At 44.7% G+C, this 21,007-nt stretch overlaps 1 protein-coding gene across 2 annotated transcripts in view; it reads right to left on the bottom strand.

Moving 5' to 3' along the window:
* The window catches only part of OS9 (OS9 endoplasmic reticulum lectin), a 109,758-nt gene extending 89,279 nt beyond the window's left edge, over positions 1-20,479 (bottom strand). For both annotated transcript variants that reach the window (XM_040425766.1, XM_040425767.1), the window contains exons 1-6: positions 20,286-20,479; positions 13,573-13,749; positions 6,745-6,808; positions 5,965-6,041; positions 4,045-4,143; positions 2,558-2,759 (exon numbers count right to left, since the gene is read on the bottom strand). In XM_040425766.1, the coding sequence (XP_040281700.1) occupies positions 2,558-2,759; positions 4,045-4,143; positions 5,965-6,041; positions 6,745-6,808; positions 13,573-13,749; positions 20,286-20,438 (772 nt within the window). In that variant the 5' untranslated portion in view covers positions 20,439-20,479. The remainder of the gene's footprint in view (positions 1-2,557; positions 2,760-4,044; positions 4,144-5,964; positions 6,042-6,744; positions 6,809-13,572; positions 13,750-20,285) is intronic.
* Positions 20,480-21,007: the final 528 nt, after the last annotated feature.

Here is a 21,007-nt window from a genome sequence, read left to right as displayed (position 1 = left end):
TGTCGTGCACAGCCTACAAGGGCGTACATACCAGAGACACCGCGTAGGTGTCCCAGTTGCTAAGCACGGTGACGGCTGCCTTACCAGTGCGGATTTAGGAGAGCGCCATCCGAAAGTCCACTAGAGGGGCACCAAACCTGGTAGGGTAGGTACCACCATGCACGTTTGACTTGACCACGCAGAGGGATTCTGCACGGTGGAAGACCGCCTGATTCTCTGTTCCGAGGGAATCGGTGCAGAGGTGTCCCCAGCGGTAACTGACAGAAGGCTTCGTCACCAGCCTCCGGCCTGACCTGGGGGACCCGAGGAGGGGTGGAAGCTAGTTGAGACCACCCGAGGTTGGTCCATGGGCTACTCCTTGCGTGACCCTGTATCTGAGCGTGAGCGTGGTTCAGGGGGGGGAAAAAGACCGCAATTTGTAGGTAGCGCTCCAGCGACTCCGCCAGGGATTGGGCGAGTCAGGCAAGGTTCCCATGGAACGACATGGAGGGAGCCCACTCAGGGGGGACCTACACACAGAAGGGTGGGAGGGGGGGACAAGGCGACCACGTGGAAACCTCTGAAGACAACGGACGCACGAAAAATACGTGGCGATCCGATAGGGAGGCTGGGAGAGGAGGCCCCATAGAGCAGCAGGGCTGTCCTATCTGACCCCGGATGTCACGCCCCCCAAGAGGTGCTGCAGCAGCTAAAGAGCAGTGGAAGGGCTGCAGGAGAATGCAGCAATAGAGAGGGGAGGGAAGGAAAAGAGCCTGTGGAGAAATTCAGCCAGAGGCTGCCTACCAGACCCCAGTAACTGCGCAGCGCACCCCAAGCTGCAGGAGCCGACAGCCAGAGGAAGAAACGCCCCTCAGAGAGAGAAGGAACCTGGGGCTGGACTGGCAGGCAGGAGAGGCCCCTCCCAGGCTCCCCCCACGGAGGGGAGGTGACAGAGAAAGCCCGGGAAGGTTAGAAAGTGGGCGGGAAGTTGCGGCCTAGTAGGCCCGAAAAGCCGGGGACTAAATTAGTGGAGCGCGGCCCGAAAAAACGGCCGCGATCGCGATAGCGCCCCAGAGAAGCCGCGACGCGGAAGGCCAGGGGGCTTCAGGGGCCAGGATACAGCAGAGAGATAAAAGAGACTGATGGGGCCTGAACCTACAACCTGCTGTATCAGAGGCAAGGCACTTAACAGCGGCAAGGCAGTGTCCCACTTTTAAAAAGAACAAAGGAACCGAGTCGAGATAAAACAGGATAAGCCCCCAAAAGAACCACGGATTCCACTTGTAATTCAGTATCATCCATGGTCTCAGAGATTGAGAGGGATAATAAATAAACATTGGAATGTAGTGTCAAAGTTGTACCCACAAGTAGTGGAGTTTAAACTACCACCTATGATGTGCTTCAAAAGAGCCAGAAACATACGTGATAAGATAGTACGGGCGGACATTGGAAGTAGCAAAACCGGATCTATACAGAGAGTACTGGCTACTCCTAAAATGGGAACTTTTCCCTGTTTAAATTGTGTACACTGTTCTAGTGTAATCAAGGGTACACACTTTACACATCCACAATCTGGCGAACGCATACCTATAAAAAAAAAAAAAAAAAATTTCACCTGTGACAGTCGTTTTGTTATATATATTTTAAAGTGCCCCTGTGGTCTATTGTACGTGGGAGAGACTTCCACTAGGATGAAAGACAGACTTAGTAACCACAAGTCCACCATCCGCAAGCAAAATTTATTATTTCCTGTACCATTCCACTTCCATGCACATAGACACACAGTGGCACAGTTGCGTTACCAGATTATAGACAGTGTACCCCTTCCACGTCGGGGTGGAGATAGGAACAAGTTATTGCTGCAGAGGGAGGCTTATTGGATACATCGATTACGAACGATTGAGCCCCACGGACTCAACCGGGAGTATAATGTACAAAGCTTCCTCTGATAGATCACCTTGGTATAATAATATTTTTTCCCAGGATAATAATTTTTCTACAATGTTATATTTTTGAGTATTGCAATAGTGCAATTAAAAACAAATAAAAAACTTTAAAACAAGAAATAAAAATAAAAAATAAAAAACAAAATAATGAAAATAATAATTTTTTGATAAAAATATCCTTTGTAAGAAAATAAATGATTTTTTTCTATGTATTATTTATAGCGAACATAATGAAGGAAGAAAGAAGTAAGGAACAAACTAAAGTGAATTTAAAGGAACTCATATGTTTTCGTTTTAACACTGATTGGTGGATGTGGTTTTCTGTGTGATGTCATTTCCCTGTATTTGGGCGCTCTATTTAAACATGAAATGTTCTTTGTATGATGATAAGTCTGAGGAAGGTGCGGTTAGCACCGAAACGCGTCACTTATTGCCTGTACATGTGACTGAATAAATACGAAGAAATTATCAACAGCGAGTGCCGGTCTTCTTTATATATATATATATATATATATATATATATATATATATATATATATATATATATATATATATATATATATATATATATATATATATATATAATAAATATCCTCAAGTGTAATTAATAGATGCCACACTGCCATACTTACACACTTGTGCTTTCACATATTCCACATACTGCTCAGGGCTTAGAGCCGGATGGCATCTTATAGGCTGTGGTGAGCCATTTGAAGCGGGACGCAAAAATGGATGATTGCAGATACGGGTGGTGTGAATGGTTAGTACATATGTACAAGACTGAGGTTCATCCACACGAGCAATATAGTCTCCTGAGCCTTCTTCACACACGAACTGCAATGAAATAATAAAGTACACATTACCTCATGTCTAATAAAACCACATAGGCTTTTATAGCAAACCAAGGGCAACAACTGCATGGAGTGTCTGCCTGTGAATTCCCTCCACAACTCCAATCAACAATCTGTAGTTCCCTTCAAAACCTTTATACCTTACCAACTGATCATCTTAAGGGTCCATCCCCACGACCGGATTTTTCTTTCCGCATTTTTGTGGATCAGAGGCAGACCCATTCATTTCTGAGGGGACCACAAAATCCACCAACAGAATACTGTGTGCTATTCTATTCCGTATGTCCGCATAAGATAAGAAAATCCTTTAATAGCCCCACCATGGGAAAATTCTGTGTTACAGCAGCACAGAGTACAAAAACTCCAACATAAAGACATTACAATGACAGTAGATTACAGATAAATAAAAATAAAATAAGGATTTGCAGTCCACAATGCACTGGCAACATCCGTGTGGATTCCACAGACGGATCCAGACCCATTTAAGTTGAATGGTTTCGTGCATGCACTCCTTTTTTTGCCATGCGGAAGCAATGACAGAAACCACCGGACCTTCCGGATTGCGGACCCATTCAAGGGAATAGGTCTGCGTTCGTGATGTGGGGTGCACGCAGCCGGTGCCCGAGGCCTAAAGGGAAATAAGGATAGGGCATGTTGAATTTCAATGCCCGATCCTTTTGTTTCCAAGGGAGAAAGGCTGTCAGGTGTCTGGCAGCAGCTTACTCCCTACTATGAACTCAAGCTCCGTCGCGCAAAACATGCATGTGTACGGAGGAGTCAGCTGAACGAGTGTTTGGCCAGCAGCTACTGAAAATGTACAAGTATCTTAAGAAGACTATAAAAACTACTGGTACACCTGAAAGACTAGCCATTTTTTTATAATCAAAATTACATATTAAAAGGCGTTGTGCCATAAAGTACTCTAAGCTCCCATTCCTCCTTGGATGTATTTTTTTATTGACCTCATTTGCAGTTCTCTTATCCCCCAGGTTTGAATCCCACTTCCTGCTGTCCCATCATTCCTTATGGCAGTGAAATGCATCCTGACTATGGTTGCACCAGGTATCCAATTATTGATACTTTTTTACCAGGATTGGGATTTTTTGCTATACTAATCTGCGCTTACTGGCACAGCCCCTTTAATTGGAGCACAGATAAAATATAAGCAAGTGCAATGATTTTATTCAGCATGAGGTAGGTTATACGATCGCATTACTTGATTTGTCAACGGGGAAAGAGGATCGCACAACACAAAATCGTATTCTTACTCTAACTTCTGTTTCGCGGAGCTTGCCGGTCAGATCACATTTGGAGCCGTTCACATACATCTGGCTGTGGTAACGTTTTAGTCGGTGATGTTTCGATGCCTTAACAGAAGAAAACCACATGTCAGCCATCGGGTCAGAAAGCTTCATTATTACACACATATCTAGTGAAGACTCTACAGTATCTACACCATTCACTGCTTGAGAAAAGTCCTGCCATAGGACTGAAACGTTACACCCGTTCACATAGAGGTGAAGAAAAGAATTTTACACTTTTCATCATTCTGGAGCGCTGCGGATTTCTATTCTTCTCTACACCCCCTCCATGAGTGACCCAGAATACATCCTCCATTGTTAAAGGGAACCTGTCATGTTGAACATGGTGTCTGAGCTGCAGGCAGCATATTATAGAGCAGGAGGAGCTGAGCAGATTGATGTATAGTTTTATGGGAAAAGACTCAGTAAACTTGTACTTCATTCATTTAAATGACTGCTCGTTCTGGGCTTTAAAGACAAGGAGGCGGTCCTATCAGTGATTGACGGCCTTCGCTCTAAGTCTTGGTCACATGACACATCTGAGGATCAGAAGGGAAGGGATAACTCACAAATACAGTCACTGGTATGAAGATTAAAGGGGTTCTCTCACTTCAGCAAGTAGCCTTTTTCATGTACAGTAAGATAATACAAGGCACTTCCTAATGTATTGTTATTATCCATATTGTTTCCTATTTGGTAGCTGGGACTGTGGGAGTGCACCTAGGCTACCACTTTTTCCTATAGTGTGCAAGCACGGCCACTGCTGCTGGATTGCAGGGTGGTCGTAACTAGGGATGAGCGAATTGGCTTCGGAGCAAACATCCGTACAGTATTAAAATGTTTTGGCTCCGATGAGCCCAAGTTATTGCTACAAATTAATTTGTACTGTAAAAAAAAAAAAAAAAATTTCCTGAACTCTGGTTCGGTTCCAACTGAACCAGAGTTCGGGATTTTTTTACACAGTACAAATTAATTTATGAAATTACTTTGACTCATCGGAGCCAATACATTCTAATACTGTATGGAGCTTCTGCTCCGTACAGTATTGGAACGAAGTTTTATGCGAATTGACTTCGGATGTTTCATCCGAAGTCGATTCACTCATCCCTAGTCGTAACCATGGAAACGATCAGTGTATAAGGTGATGGAAAAATTAATCCAGCCAGCAATGGAGGCAATATGGACAATCATAATACACTAGTAAGTGCCTTGTAGTAACTTCCTGTACATAATAAATGCTACTTGCTGAAGTGCGACAACCCCCTTCACTTCACTACAGTTTACGTCATGTACCTTTATAGCGGATATGTGCTCTGTTCAAATATTAGCCAATGTAAATGAGCACAGGTTGTCACTGGTGAAGAGGACAGCACTGGGTAGGAACATGAAGCTCTTACAGGCACGGTATGGGTGGCAGACTGCTTTATCACATCACATAAAACTTCTCAAAGCCCTGGCCCCAGCTTGTGACTTTTATGGTAGTTTTTAATGCAGTCCCACGACCAATAGAAACATTCAAAGGAATCCCAGCGGACAACAGCTTCTTCAATTCATAAGCTTGATATTTATTCCATCAATATTTACAGTAATTGGACGCGTTTCGGCCCATCCAGCCTTAGTCAGCAAACATTTGCTGACGAAGGCTGGACGGGCCGAAACGTGTCCAATTACTGTAAATATTGATGGAATAAATATCAAGCTTATGAATTGAAGCTGTTGTCCGCTGGGATTCCTTTGCTACTAACTTGGAGTTTGCGGATGATGAGTCGAGTGCCGATCCTTTCTACTTGCTACAATAGAAACATTCAGGCACAGCATAAGTGACCATCATTTGGTAGTTACAGTAGATGCTGTGACGGCTTTCTGGATTTTGGCCACACAACTCACCTTCGCAGTTTCATTATTCCAGTCGAACTCAGACTGATAGTAGCCAAGATACAATATGTCTCCCTTTAGTTCAGATTCTGAAAAAAATAAAATAAATATGCACCAATGAAAAATACATCAATGTGATCATGAACCAGTTTCATTTACCCTCAGAAATCCTGCCCCAAACCACATAACCCTCTATATCACAGAGCTCGGCTTCTCTTCCTCAGACCAGATTAGTACTTGTTATTAAGTGAACTTACCTACGGCATACAGCCTGGGGCCGTACGTCTCCCATGATGCTGCTCTGTGCAGTAACACAGTACCTTCCCTGGAAACTACAAATGCTTTACAGAGCAAAGCATGCTGGGATTGGTTAGAAACCCCACCAGGAAGTGGATGAAAACAGGAAGTTCTCCATGTAAACATCCTGCATCCGGATGCGGTGATGCAGAAAACAGGGGAAGGAAAGGGCTGCCATGAAAAACAGACGTAAGGCACATTCAGCTTTGAGCAATAGTCAGGAGCTCATTAACACATTAAAGGCAGACACACACAAAATTGTAAAATATCAGTTGGCAGATACATTTTTCAGTTTGATATGACACACTGATATTACACCACAAAACGGTCACTGTTCTGGGGATAGGATATGTCTACTACCAGCAAGCACTAGTGGTGCCAACGCCAGATTATTATGGGAAGCCACTGCCATAAGCTATACGACTCGGTATACATCAGGATAGACCACATTACAGGATACTGAAAAGTGGCGCTGCAATTCACTACACAACATACCTTCAATGTGGTACTGCTGGATGTGCTTTCCATAGCAGAACTCGTAAGTCCACCAGTCTTTGGTCTGAAAAACAAAGTATGACATTTAATAATAGATTATTAGCCCATGACAAATACATATCGGGCGAGATGTTGCCGCACCCAGCGTGGTCTTGCGAGATCTCGCTTCTTTTTCTGATAGCAGTGGAGAGGCAGCACCCAGCACCCAATAGCTGTTGAGATAGCTGTCCTTTTCCTAGAACAAAAACTGTTTGCAGATCATGGATTCCTGCAAACTGTGCTTTCTAAAGCATTATTCCTGTGATTCTTAGGGATGCCTCAGGTAAGATATCAGAAGCCTCCATTCGGAGACCAGAAAACTAATGACCAACCCTCTAAAAAAAAAAAGTGGGATATTTAGTTCAGTAAGGACTAATAAGTCATATATCTTAGTTCATTTCACTTGAGATTAAACGGATTACTGTTTTTTGTGTTTTAGAACAGAGTATTCATCCATTTTAAATTAAATCTGCCATCCTTGCTGACGTGAGCCCCCGGGCACCTATGATACTTTTAAAGTAACTAAATGACTGTCATATAGTCAGGGCAGCCTTATTAATAGATTTTTGGAGAGGAAATATAGAGGACATTAAATTACAATTTTGGGAGGGTGACACCTCCTATTCATGTCTGTCAGACCAACAGGAAAAAAAAAAAAAAAAAAAAAAAAAGCAGACCCGCTGCTGCTGTTTAATCCCTTACTGAAATCGGGTCTTAAAGATAATGGCCGCTCCTGAGTGGAGTGGGTGCCATAGCTGCCGGATTTTACATAGCAGACACCCAGGGCTAATGTCTGCGATCAATGAGAATGCCGATCACAGACATCTAACCTCTCAATTGTGACCACGGCATTGGAGGCTGCTTTCTCTGAGTGCGCTGCGCTCCCGGGGCCTGAACGCCCCCCCCCCCCCCCCTCCCCACGCAGCAATCAGGGAAGCTGTTCATTGTCTGCAATAGCCAGGTTCTCTGAAGAAACCCATGCAATTACAGTTGTAGTTCTTATAGAGGACTGCAGGTGGCAGGGCTTCATAAGAGCATAGCAAATTCACCATTCATTGCAATGATAATTCTTTGCAATGTAAGGCATAAGCGAAAAAGTTTAAAAAAAAAATATAAAACAAATTTCAAAATAGCACCCTTACTATATAATAAAAATAAAGATCGCCCTCCGGGTCCCAAAATGCCCAAATTATTAAAATATAAATGTATTTATCCTGAATGGTGAACACTGTAAACAGAAAAAAATAAAATAAAATTAAATAAAAGTTATAGGAGTCAGAATATGAGCATAAGTAAGAAAAAAAATTAAAAATAAATATGAAAACTGCAAAAAATGTATAGTATTAAAACACAAGAAAAACGATACAAATGTTGTATCGTTATAATCATACTGACCCAGAGAATGAAAGTAACAGGTCAGTTTTACCGCATAGGGAACACCGTAAAAACAAAACCCATAAAACTGTGACAGAATTGCTTTTTCTTCCAATTCCACCCCATTTTGGATTCCATCTTCCCACTACATTGTATGTGATATTAAACGGTGCCAACGGTGCCATTAGAAATTACAATTTGTCCTGCAAAAATCAACCCCTCATACGACTATGTAAATGGGAAAAAATAAAATAAAAGTTACGGCTCAGGGAAGGCAGTGAATGAAAAATGAAAAAAGGAAAAATGGGGAAGGAAAAAAAAAAAATATAATTATATATATATATATTTTTTTTTTTTTTTTTTTTTAATAAATAAAATTAAATAAAAAAATCGCCACGTCAGGAAGGGGTAAAAATTATCTCTAGGGCAGAGTTGCACAACCTTTTTTGCTCTATTTCAAGGGGCCGCTAAAAAAAGTTAAAGGGGTTCTCCAGGAATTAAGAAAATGAAAATACTGAAATGCTACATTATTAGGAATATATTCCCAAATAACCTTCATTAGTTATAATGCCTCGTTTTGTCTGGGGAGCAATCATTAGGGGAAATAAAATGGCTGCTGTCCTATTAGTACACACAAAACCTGTCCTAATCACACAGGTGGACAAGCTACTTCACAACGCTGAGCTAAAGAGCTGCCTCATCCTCCTCTGCTTGTTAGGGATTATGATCCTAAATACAGCTAATATGAACTCCATTCTTCAGCTGAAGAAGACATAAAGTACAGAGAGGAATGAACAGGACAGACTGTGGTAATGTGGGGCTGTGGTAATGGAGACTGCATACAAGTGCTGCTGCTCATTATCTACACCGCCATCCTCCTCTCTGTACTTCATGTCTCTTCATGAGCTCCATTCCTACAGAGATTCAACTGAGGATCATATTAAACTATTCGGGATAATAATTCCTGACAAGCAGAGCAGAGAGGAGGATGAGGCAGCTCTTTCCCTCAGTGTTCTGAATTAACTTGTCCTCCTATGTGATTAGGACAGGTTTTGTGTGCACTAACAGGACGGGGGCCATTTTATTTCCCCTGATGATTACTCCCTAGACAAAAACGAGCCATTATAACTAATGAAAGGTAATTGGGAATATATTTATAATAAAGTAATATTGGCTGGCTTCAGTGGTGATGTGGCCACAAACATCGTTTCACCACTGAAGTCATTTGCTGGAGAGACGCTCCGGGACTGGAAGATGGAGACAGTGAGAGCAGCATAGAGCAGGAAAGTAGGAACCTTCTGTTTCAGGGACCATGCTACAGAAACTTGTTAAAAAATTATTTTTACTGGGAAACACCTTTAAAGAGGACCTTTCACCGATTCTTACCCTATGAACTAACTATACAGATAGGTAGAGCGGCACCCGGGGATCTCACTGCACTTACAATTATCCCCGGGCGCCGCTCCGTTCTCCTGCTATGCCCTCCGGTATCTCCGTTCCCTAAGTTATGGTAGGCGGAGTCTGCCCTAGCGCTGGCCAATCGCACTGCAGAGCTCACAGCCTGGGAGAAAATAACCTCCCAGGCTGTGAGCTCTGCGCTGCGATTGGCCAGCGCTAGGGCAGACTCCGCCTACCATAACTTAGGGACTGGTATCTCCGCCTACTATAACTTAGTGAGCGGAGATACCGGAGGGCATAGCGGGAGAACGGAGCGGCGCCCGGGGATAATAGTAAGTGCAGTGAGATCCCCGGGTGCCGCTCTACCTATCTGTATAGTTAGTTCATAGGGTAAGAATCGGTGAAAGGTCCTCTTTAAGTGGCGACATTTCCTTCCATCCTGCCTCCTATTCACAAATGAGTGCTTTCCTTCACTGGTTCTTCTTCTTGTAGGTGCCCTGCAATAACCAGTAAGCACTTTCTGTGAGGGCTCATGCACACGGCGATTGTTTTGGTCCACATCTGATCCGCATTTTTTTGCGGCTCGGAGGCGGACCCATTCACTTCAACGGGGCCGCATAAGATGTGAACAGCACTCTGTGTGTTGTCTGCATCCGTTGCTCCGTTCCACAAAATGCAGAACACACATGGCTGGTATCGGTGTTTTGCAGACCACAAAATAAAGTACGGTCGCGTGCATGAGGCCCTACTAGCGGGGAAAGCACTTACTGGTTAATCCTTCAATGACCAGGCCTGAAAAGGCCTTAAAGAGGACCTTTCACCGATCCTGACATTCTGAACTAAGTATACAGACATGGAGAGCGGCGCCCGGGGATCTCACTGCACTTACTATTATCCCCGGGCGCCGCTCCGTTCTGCCGCTATGCCCTCCGGTATATTCGGTCACTAAGTTATGGTAGGCGGAGTCAGCCCTTGTTCTGCTGTAGCGCTGGCCAATCGCAGCGCAGAGCTCACAGCCTGGGAGAAAAGAACCTCCCAGGCTGTGAGCTCTGCGCTGCGATTGGCCAGCGCTACAGCAGAACAAGGGCTGACTCCGCCTACCATAACTTAGTGACTGAAATCTCCGCCTACTATAACTTAGTGAGTGGAGATACCGGAGGGCATAACGCGAGAACGGAGCGGCGCCCGGGGATAATAGTAAGTGCAGTGAGATCCCCGGGCGCCGCTCTACATGTCTGTATAGTTAGTTCATAGGGTAATAACCGGTGAAAGGTCCTCTTTAATGACCAGGCACTTTTTTGCGATTTAGCACACGTTGTTCAAACACTTGTAACTTCCCTTATTGGGCTACCAAAATTTCAGCTTTATATTACATGACAGATGACTTTAAAAAGAAAAAATATATATTAAAAAGCCATTTTAATTAAAACTATTGCTCATTCTTTAAATATGCAATTATAATTAGATGGTTTTGGTTGGTGTGGCCTTTTTTTTTTTATTTTTTTTTTTTTTAATGTATTTTCTTTTTACTTATATTTCTAAACTGCAGAGTGCTCCTTGAGGAGAAGGCAGAAGCACTGATGAGAAGGCAGATGCAGTTTATCAGCTTCCCCGGTCCCATCCTGCTCCTGCTACATTGCAGGAGCCGTCATCCATCGCTGCGCAGCGATCCAGGAAGAAACACAGCTGTGTATCTGCCCAGCAGGACAGGAGCCGCAAACCATGGCTCTAGGGGCCGCATGTGGCCCGCGGTTGTGCATGCCTGCTCTAGGGAATGCCTTCCCAGTGATACAAAAACACAGCAGCATATATTTCTGGGGCAATTAGGGCCTGAGTGCCAGGTACGTTTTTTGAGAACTAAATCATTCTTTTTTAACCAAAGAGTCAGATATAGGTCATCTGTGTGCAAACAATCTAGATGGAGGGGTTTGCTAATCAAACAGTTTCAACGTGTGCAACCCGAGGCCTGAATCCCAGTCTGCTTCACAATGGGATTTGAAGCATTCATGTTGAAATATTTAATTTGAGGCAAATGCTCCGTTTCTGCCATGTTAAAACATGCTCAAATGACCCATACTTGCAGGAGCCGGTGTCATCTTTATTTGACAGTTTTTATTTTTTCCTATTTACAGGCCGTTTTTTGTGTTCCGTATATGTAACCATTCATTTCAATGGTTCCGCAAAAAAAACAGAATGTACTCCGTATGCATTCCGTTTCCGTATTTTCGTTCCGTTGAAAGATAGAACATGCCCTATTATTGCCCGCAAATCACGTTCCGTGGCTCAATTCAAGTCAATGGGTCCGCAAAAAAACAGAGCACATACGGAAATGCATCCGTATGTCCCGTTTTTGCGAAACCATCTATGGAAAATTTTATGGCCAGACCAATTTTTACTATGTAATTACTGTATACTGTATATGCCATACGGAAAAACAGAACAGAAATGGAAACACAACAGAAAGGATACGTGAAAAACGGACCGCAAAACACTGAAAAAGCCATACGGTCGTGTGAAAGAGGCCTTAAAGTTATCTGTGAATATATCTCCGATGGAAATGGATGCCACCACAAAGCGGATGTCCGCCTCCATCATCGAGGTGGTGAGGGAAATATCTCCCCTAATCTATCTGGGGCCCTCTTGGCTGACTAAAATGATGTGATGTACCCAGCAAAATAGACCCGCTACAAAGAGCACATCTTTTCACTTCACCACTGGAATTTTGGCTTTTTTTTCAGAAAAGTCAATTTTTAACTGATGTTTTTTTTCACTGATGCCTTTCTGAGAAACGGACGTTAAAAACAGACCCATTCAATTGTATGAGGGCAGTCAACCTGTGAAAAACGGACAAGATAGAACACGTTCTATTTTTTTACGTCCGTTATTCACTGGCTGTCAAAAAAAAAAAACTGCTGTGTGAATAACCTCATAGACTGCCATTCGTCTTAAAATAGACGTGTGACGGCTGTTAAAAAACGTCCCTCACATGTCCGTTTTTCAATGTTGTGTGGATGTAGCCTTAACCTGCAAGATCTCACTTCTTTTCCCACATTGGCAGCTGTCAGCACCTAATAACTGGTGTTAGGTGGCTGCCTCCTGAAGAAATAAAAAAATATAAAAATCTACAGAACGGGGGATAAGGGTCTGATTGGCAGGAATCTGATCACTGGGGCCCCCGCCAATCTGAAAAACAGGTCCTATGTTCCTCTATTTGAATGGAGCAGCAGCTGTGAATGTATGGAGCAGCTTTATTCTGTGGGACTGCCAGAGACAGTACATCGGCTCCGCTACCTTTGACCGTCCGATAGAGTGGAACGGAGCGACAGCATACACGACCATATGATCCACAGGACAGTAGATAAAAAGATTGGTGGGGGTCCGACCAGTGATCCTATGGACAGGAGATAGATCGTTGCCATGTGACAACCCCTTTAATGATAGTAAAGGAAAAAATATAAATATTGTCATGGTTAAATTGAGGAGTGGATGTCAAAAAGAGGACAATAAAACAGCCACAAAGACTAACACTCAGGGTACTTTCAGACTAGCGTTATTCTTTTCCGGTATTAAAATCAAGTAAAAGGTCTCAAAAACGGAAAAAAAACGCATCCATTTTGTCCTAATGCATTCTGAATGGAAAGCAATCCAATCAGTATGCATCAGGATGTCTTCAGTTCTGTCCCTTGTACGGTATTTGACCGGACAAAATACTGCAGCTTGCTGCAGTATTTTTTCCAGCCAAAATCCCGGAACAATACCGCACTTAGAGATGTACAATACAGATGTATTAATGCCGGATCCAGTACCAAGTGTTCCAGAAATTCCTGCATTCCCAGATCCGGTTTTCCAGTACGCTCATACCCCGGGACATAGAGGGAGCTATTTTCCCTTTTGATCTTTGGGAAAAATTAAATACAGTCTAACGGATCCGGAAAAAACAGCTTTCAGTTTGCATTTTTCTTTCCAAATGCCTGCCGTATCCGAACGACGCTAGTGTGAAAGTACCCTAAACTATACCTTTGTTACACAAGGTGCTGCCTCCATGGGTTTCAGAAGTTCAGATATTCCAAGTCCTGAGTAGGTCTGAGGGTCGTCTTCCTTCTCCTGATGAAATTTCACAGCCACGGCAGGCAGCTTACATTCATAATTCTGCTTGTATTTAGAGGCGATGGTAACAATGTTGTCAGCTTTGATCTGCAAAAATAAAATAATGAAATTGAAACTAATGAAAGTGGTTAAATATTAAAAAGGGGTCATTTCTATTTTCATTTGCGGGTACGGCTTCCATTATTAACCGAACCATGACTGCACGCGCTGCAGTTGTCTACAGATCACCAATGAACGAGCAAACTAGGATTCTACGAGATTGAAACTAACTCTAGGGTGGGTTCACAACAAACACACAATTTAAACCCAGCCTTAGGGTTGTCACGATACCAAAATTTTGATTCGATTTCGATACTATAAAAAAGGTATTGCGATACTCGATACCACACAAAAATGGACAAGGTGACTTAAAAAAATAATAATAATAATAATAAAAAAAATTTAAAAAGCGAATCGCGGTTTTTCGTGTTTTTTTTTCTGTCGCCAGAACTGTATGCCAACTATGGAATTAGTAAGACTGATCAGGTTCCTTTTATCAGTCTTTAAAATGCCTGATCAGTTTAAAAAAATGCCGGTGTCATGGGCCAGACATAAAACCGTAGCATGCTGCGGTTTTATCTTTTGCCTGATCAGTCAAAATGACTGAACTGAAGACATCCTGAACGGATTACTCTCCATTCAGAATGCATGGTTCTTTTCCGGTATTGAGCCCCTAGGACAGAACTCTATGCCGGAAAAAAAAAAAACGCTAGTGTGAAAAGTAGCCTTAAATAACTATTAGCCCCCTTGGGGGCCTAGAACCCTTGTCCTATTTACCCTAATAGAGATCTATTAGGATGAATAGGACTTCACACTCTCCATGCTGCCCTGTACATGTACACAGCAGCAGGGAGCTTACCGTGGAAGGCTTCAGTAGCGTCCTGGCTGCCATGGTAACTAGTGTTGAGCGAACTTCTGTTTTAAGTTCGGCGTCTAAAGTTCGGCTTCCGGTTAGCGGAGAATCCCGATATGGATTTCGAATTCCGTTGTGGTCCGTGGTAGCGGAATCAATAATGGCCGATTATTGATTCCGCTACCACGGACCACAACGGAATTCGGAATCCATATCGGGATTCTCCGCTAACCGGAAGCCGAACTTTAGACGCCGAACTTAAAACAGAAGTTCGCTCAACACTAATGGTAACCGATTGGAGCCCCACCACTGCCACCAATGAAAACACTTAGACTACTTTCACACGGGCGTCCCGGATTTGCTTCAAATGCGTCGCATGTGCATTGCGGGAAAGCCATGTGAGTAGGCACGCAATTGCAGTCAGTTTTGACTGAGATGGCGTTCCGATGTTCATTTTTTTCCGCACGAGTTCAATGCGTTTTGCACGTGTGTGAGAAAAAAAAAAACTGAATGTGGTACCCAGACCCGAACTTCTTCACTGAAGTTCGGGTTAGGTGTTCTATTCATTTTATTAATTTTCCCCTTATAACATGGTTATAAAGGAAAATAATAGCATTCTGAATACAGAAGGCTTACTAAAATGTGGATTGAGGGGGGGGATGCATTTGTAGAGAATCTGGAGGTACTCCTACAGTGGAAAACCCAAAAAGTTAACCCATTTCAGAAACTACAGTCCCCAAGAAATTTTTTAGAGGGGTGCAGCGAGTACCCTGGCCCAACAGGCATTTTATAGAATTTAGAATTTTTTTTTATTTTCACAAGAAACGCCCAAATTTTTCATTTTTTCAAGTGGTAACAGGAGAAAATCACCCCACAATTTAAAAACACCCTACATGTGGCCCTAATCTTTTGCCTTGACACACACAACAGGGCGCAGGAGTGGATCCGTCATGCAGATCAAAACATCCGGTGACAGGGGTGCAGCCAATAGCAGGTCGCGACAGGAACGAGCCTCGCTAGAATCACCCGCGATGCTAGGGAGGCATCAGGAGCGACACGGGTGCCGGGCGGGGGGAGGAGGTAAGTATAACCTGTATGTGGTGCCCGGGAATTTTGGGGGGGCATTACAGTGGTTGGATAACCCCTTTAATGAGCATGGGACTATAAGAAATAAAAACTGCAAGTTTTCCACAGATCCGGCACTTCAGTACCCAATATGCTGTGCCCAGCTCATGCCATCTGAGACACACAACACCCTTTAAATTACTAGGTTGATTGGGAACTGAAACGCCATAAATGTCGATGTAAAGTGCTGTTTGGGCAACGTTTTGGATCTTGCAGCTCATTTCCATATAGTAAAACTTCATTTTTCTCAGGAATGCGGGCACATATGACCATGGGGCCAACATAGATGCCAAGTGCACATGTAACAGGTCAGTCAGCTTCTGCTGAGAGAGGCCCTTGCACAGGGGACACACCTGTCTGTCGGTGTCAGGAGGCCATGTCATCGGACCCATCTCCCTCACACTGCGAGGTCCGGCATGTCGGTATTATATCAGTACTGAATTTATAGTGACAGACCGCTGCAATCAATGGGTTTGTCACTATACTGTCCTCACTGGGACAGGTTCCGTTTATCCCTACATTGTACTGCGCTACCAATCCAAATTTTTCCAAACCTCCGGTAGATCTACCCTCAGGAGATCTTCTGTAAAGCTACCCATGCGACCAGAGGAGCTCTGGAAGAGCGTTCTTTAGAGCCCTCCTTATAGCTACTGACATAGAAGAGAGCAGGAAGCCATCTACTTACAAGCCAAGACCGAGTCATGGGCTGGCGGTATGGGAATGAGTTTTCTATGGCTCATAGTGTTTGGTAACATCTCCCCCCCCCCCCCCCCCCCCCGTCAGCCTTGTACGTGTATTCATATATATGTGCACATTCAGGGAAACTTGGTATGGTTAATGCAAATGTAATAAGAATGAAAAGCCAACAATACGTATAGTCACAAGACAGACCTGGCACCTGTGTGATGATCTTAGCACACGATGTCTGGATACATTCCAGGAGCAGGTAAGTCATGTGGCCACAATGCCTTAGGCTACTTTCACACTGGCGTTTCTGGGTCCGCTTGAGAGATCCGTTTCAGGGCTCTCACAAGCGGCCCAAAACGGATCAGTTCAGCCCTAATGCATTCTGAATGGATAAGGATCCGCTCAGAATGCATCAATTTGGCTGCGTTCGGTCTCCGTTGCGCTTTTGAGGCGGACACTAAAACGCAGCTTGCAGCATTTTGGGGACAGTCTGACGATGGGGAGCTAAACGGATCCATCCTGACTTACAATGTAAGTCAATGGGGACGGATCCGTTTTCACTGACACAATATGGTGCAATTGAAAACAGATTTTATTTTTGAAAGAATAATGCAAACGGATCCGTTCTGAACGGATGCAAGCGTTTGCATTATCAGTGTGGATCCGTCTGTGCAGATACGAGACGGATCCGCACCGAACGCAGGTATGGAAGTAGCCTTAGGCTGTAACAGTGGTTTCATCAACCTGCTGAGATGTCAAGGTGTGCCCACACGGCCGTACAGGTTCCTAATTACACTAATGAAGACCGCACTATTTGGTCGCTCTGTATTGTTAATGGCACAACGGCACCTTTAATACCCCTCTAATGATGCCCCCAATGCCAGGGCCTCTCATATAGGATATACTTACCCCATTCCCCGGCACCAGCGCCACTCCTGATCCCTGCACATCATCCCATCATGCAGACCAAAACATCCGGAGACGGGGGTGGGTGGGGGCTCCAGCCAATAGCAGCAGGGGCTCTGCTACCTCTGCCACACCAGCTGGTATTAAACTACAACTCCCAGTGTACCCCATGAAGGCTCTGAAGGGGCTCTGCTACCTCTGTCACACCAGCTGTTGGGAAACTACAACTCCCAGCGTGCTCCATCCACTTCTACAGGAGTACCAACGATGGCAGAGCAAGTGTAGTTTCACAATAACTGAAGTGGTTGGGGACCCAAGGGTTACAGTAAGACATGGATTCAAAAGGGACGACATTTCACCCATGAAACAGTGCCAAGCATCACTACACAGCGGCACCCCTCACATTGTATCACAGCAAACATGAACATTTTACCACCATGACGGAGAGAGCAAAACCAAACAACACCTGTTTTCCTTCTCAACAGTCGCACAGCGCACTTCCCTTTTTTCATTTCATTTTAATTTAGATACCAGAACATCTAATAGTAAAATAAATCAGTGAAGGTCAAAGAGCAAACGCTCTGTGGTCTCCTGCATGGATATGGGGCACACTCGTATCCTGTCCATAGGTTATACTTCTACAGTGTCTGGGGCAGGTACATGTGGCCGGCAGCTGCCGGGGGAGACTGTATTAAAGGGGTTGTCCAGTGAATAAACATTAATCGGCTGAGCGGAATTTCCTGTGCGTCGAGGGGGACCAGGAAGCAGAGACCCCGGACCAGAAAGCAGAGACCCCGGACCAGAAAGCAGAGACCCCGGACCAGAAAGCAGAGACCCCGGACCAGAAAGCAGAGACCCCGGACCAGAAAGCAGAGACCCCGGACCAGAAAGCAGAGACCCCGGACCAGAAAGCAGAGACCCCGGACCAGAAAGCAGAGACCCCGGACCAGAAAGCAGAGACCCCGGACCAGAAAGCAGAGACCCCGGACCAGAAAGCAGAGACCCCGGACCGCGTCAGGTGTGGAGTGGGAGTATGTTTTCTTATGCCATGGTGACCTGGTTTAAAATAATTTTCATTTGCTGGACAACCCCTTTAACAGTGCCTAGGACAAGACTGAGACATCCTTCGTTTATATCACCATTCTCATAAGCTCCACCGTACATAGAGATCGACTCTCATGGATGTCTCATCGGACCAGATGTCTGCACATGGGAGAAGGAAACCATTGTCTAAAGCAGAGATCAGCCACTGTCCGCACTCCAGCTGCTCTAACACTACAACTCCCAGCATTCACACTTACTCAACTGTTCCTGTAACTCACATAGAAGTGAAAGAGGATTCTGGGAGTTGTAGTTGCAGAACAGCTGGAGAGCAGATCCCTGGAAACGTAAAGGAACGGTTCCCCTCTCCTTGCTCCGGGATCTGATCCGCCTTTTTAACACAAGAAGCCATACAGGAGATCATATTTCCCAAACTTTACATGCAAGTGGCCTTGTTCACATGACAATCACCTGCCTTTGCCGTATATCTCTTACAGAGGCCTGCGAGGTATCTCGCTGTATAGGCACCCAGTGAGATTCATCACTCAGTCAAAAGTGGGGAAAAAAAAAAAACCACACATAAGATGTATACATTTTTTTATTGGATCGGTGCAGTCTACTATACCATGTTAGACCTTTTTTATGGTATAGTGACATATAGTGGCCCACTGAAGGGCACCAGGACAGTCTTTTGGCCTCTGTCGGGTTAGGCTACTTTCACACTTGCGTTCAACTCTTCCTATATTGAGATCAGTCATAGGATCTCAATACCGGAGAAAAACGCTCCCGTTTTGTCCCCATTCATTGTCAATAGGGACAAAACGGAAGTGAACAGAACAAAGTGCTCCAGAATATATTCTGTTCCATTTGGTTGTGTTCCCATAGCGCAGTATGCTGCAGTTTTCTGTCCGGCACGGCACGTAGAGCAAATCCGCCATGACTCACAATGCAAGTCAATGGTGCCGAATCCGTTTTCTCAGACACAATAGAAAACGAATCCATTCCCTATTAACTTTCCATGAAGTTCATGACGGATCCGTCTTGGCCATTTTAAAGATAATACAACCGGATCTGTTTATAAGATATTGGTGGAGGTCTGACACCAAGCAACTCGACCAATCAGTTTTGCGCAGGTTGTCAGTGACGGAAACTATGGAGCAGACAGAAAGCTCCACCACTGTGGTTTCCGGCACCAGCGTACCTCGGCTCAGCTTGAATGGCCACTGCCCAGTGGATGGACCCTTTTCTTTCCAGTTCTATACAATGTAAGGTGTCCGGCGGCTGATCGATAGGGGTGCGGAGTGTCGGACCCCCACTGATCTGATATTATAGACCTATCCTCAGGATAGAGCCTCAATATCCAAGTCATACACCAGCGTACGGGCCATCAATACTGTCTGAACCGGCTCTGACTCCCAGCAAGTAGCGATTGGCACCTGTATCTCATCCATCCTGTTCACGGCTTCACTGCTAGGTCACGGTATTACCAGTCCATCGGAATTATGCAAAGGCTGCGCCTAACCAAACTTTTGAGAGGTGCCACACAATTGATGCCAACCCTGAGTCATCATCTCCCTGGGGCATGCCATTGTGCCAGTGTGACTCCAACCTTCACAGCCTCAGCCGCCACTTTACCCAGAGAAGAATGCAGCATTATTCATGATGGAAACTTTCAGGAAGTCGTCATTATGTCATTGGTCCATTGGTGACTTGCTGGAGCAATCGATGTGCCGTGGCCATGATGCCAGTGTGAACAGACCCTTAGCCAGCTGGGGTCGTGGCCTCTAACCCACCATCAGTACCTGGTGATCAGGGGATGTGGGGCATGCTACTCCACAATATCTGACTGCACATTACACGTGACACCTAAGATCAGGTCAGCACATGAGGAACACAAGTGAGCCACAGAGACGGATCCCTCCCATCATATGTACACACAGGTGACAGCTGCTGCGCCGCTCCCCTGCATTACCTGGCCTTTAATCACCGGTTCCGACAGAATCTCTATCCCGTACTTCATCTCCGTCAGCTCCTCTAAGTTCAGGAAGCCTATGGAAGCCGACACCACGCCAAACAGCAGCCATAAAGCTCCAAAACCGAAAGCACAAACCCCGGGTACCGCCATCTTCTCTCCCTTCGTACAACAACATGCGCCTTCCTCTAAACTCCCAGACCCCGCCCACTCGCCATCTGCTTTAGGCTGACTGGCCAGAAGGTTGACAGGTGTGGCTTCTATTGGCCCAGACACCTGTCAATCACATGTAACCTCTCACAGAGCATTTCCTTATCTATGCCCCGCCCGAAGAGTGGGCTTTGGCATAAACCTGTATTTTGATTAGTAAGCTGTGCTGTCAATCACTCCACTCTGTCACTCCTGATTGGCGGAGGGAGAGCCGGCGTGGGCTTGTTTTGGCTCGCCAAGACTGAGGCTTTGATAGGCTAGACTGTATGATGACTTGAACCAATAGGAGGAGGGGTTCGCTTTAACCCTTGCGCTACGAGAATCTCGGCGTACTGCGAGAGAAACAAAAACACCTGCGTTTGGAAATGCTGCGGTTTTGGTCACACTCATTGCCCTTGTGAAATTGCAAAGAGCAGTAGTTGAAAAATAAAACGCACACCTTTGCTAAAACCAATACGATTGAATAGAATTCAGTGAAATTTTCATGACATAAAAAAAAAACACAAGGTGTG

Source organism: Bufo bufo, chromosome 3, assembly GCF_905171765.1.
Source record: "Bufo bufo chromosome 3, aBufBuf1.1, whole genome shotgun sequence".
NCBI classification, from domain to species: Eukaryota; Metazoa; Chordata; class Amphibia; order Anura; family Bufonidae; genus Bufo; species Bufo bufo.
Note: the sequence above shows the minus strand (reverse complement) of the source record. Positions and strands in the feature narration are given on the sequence as shown.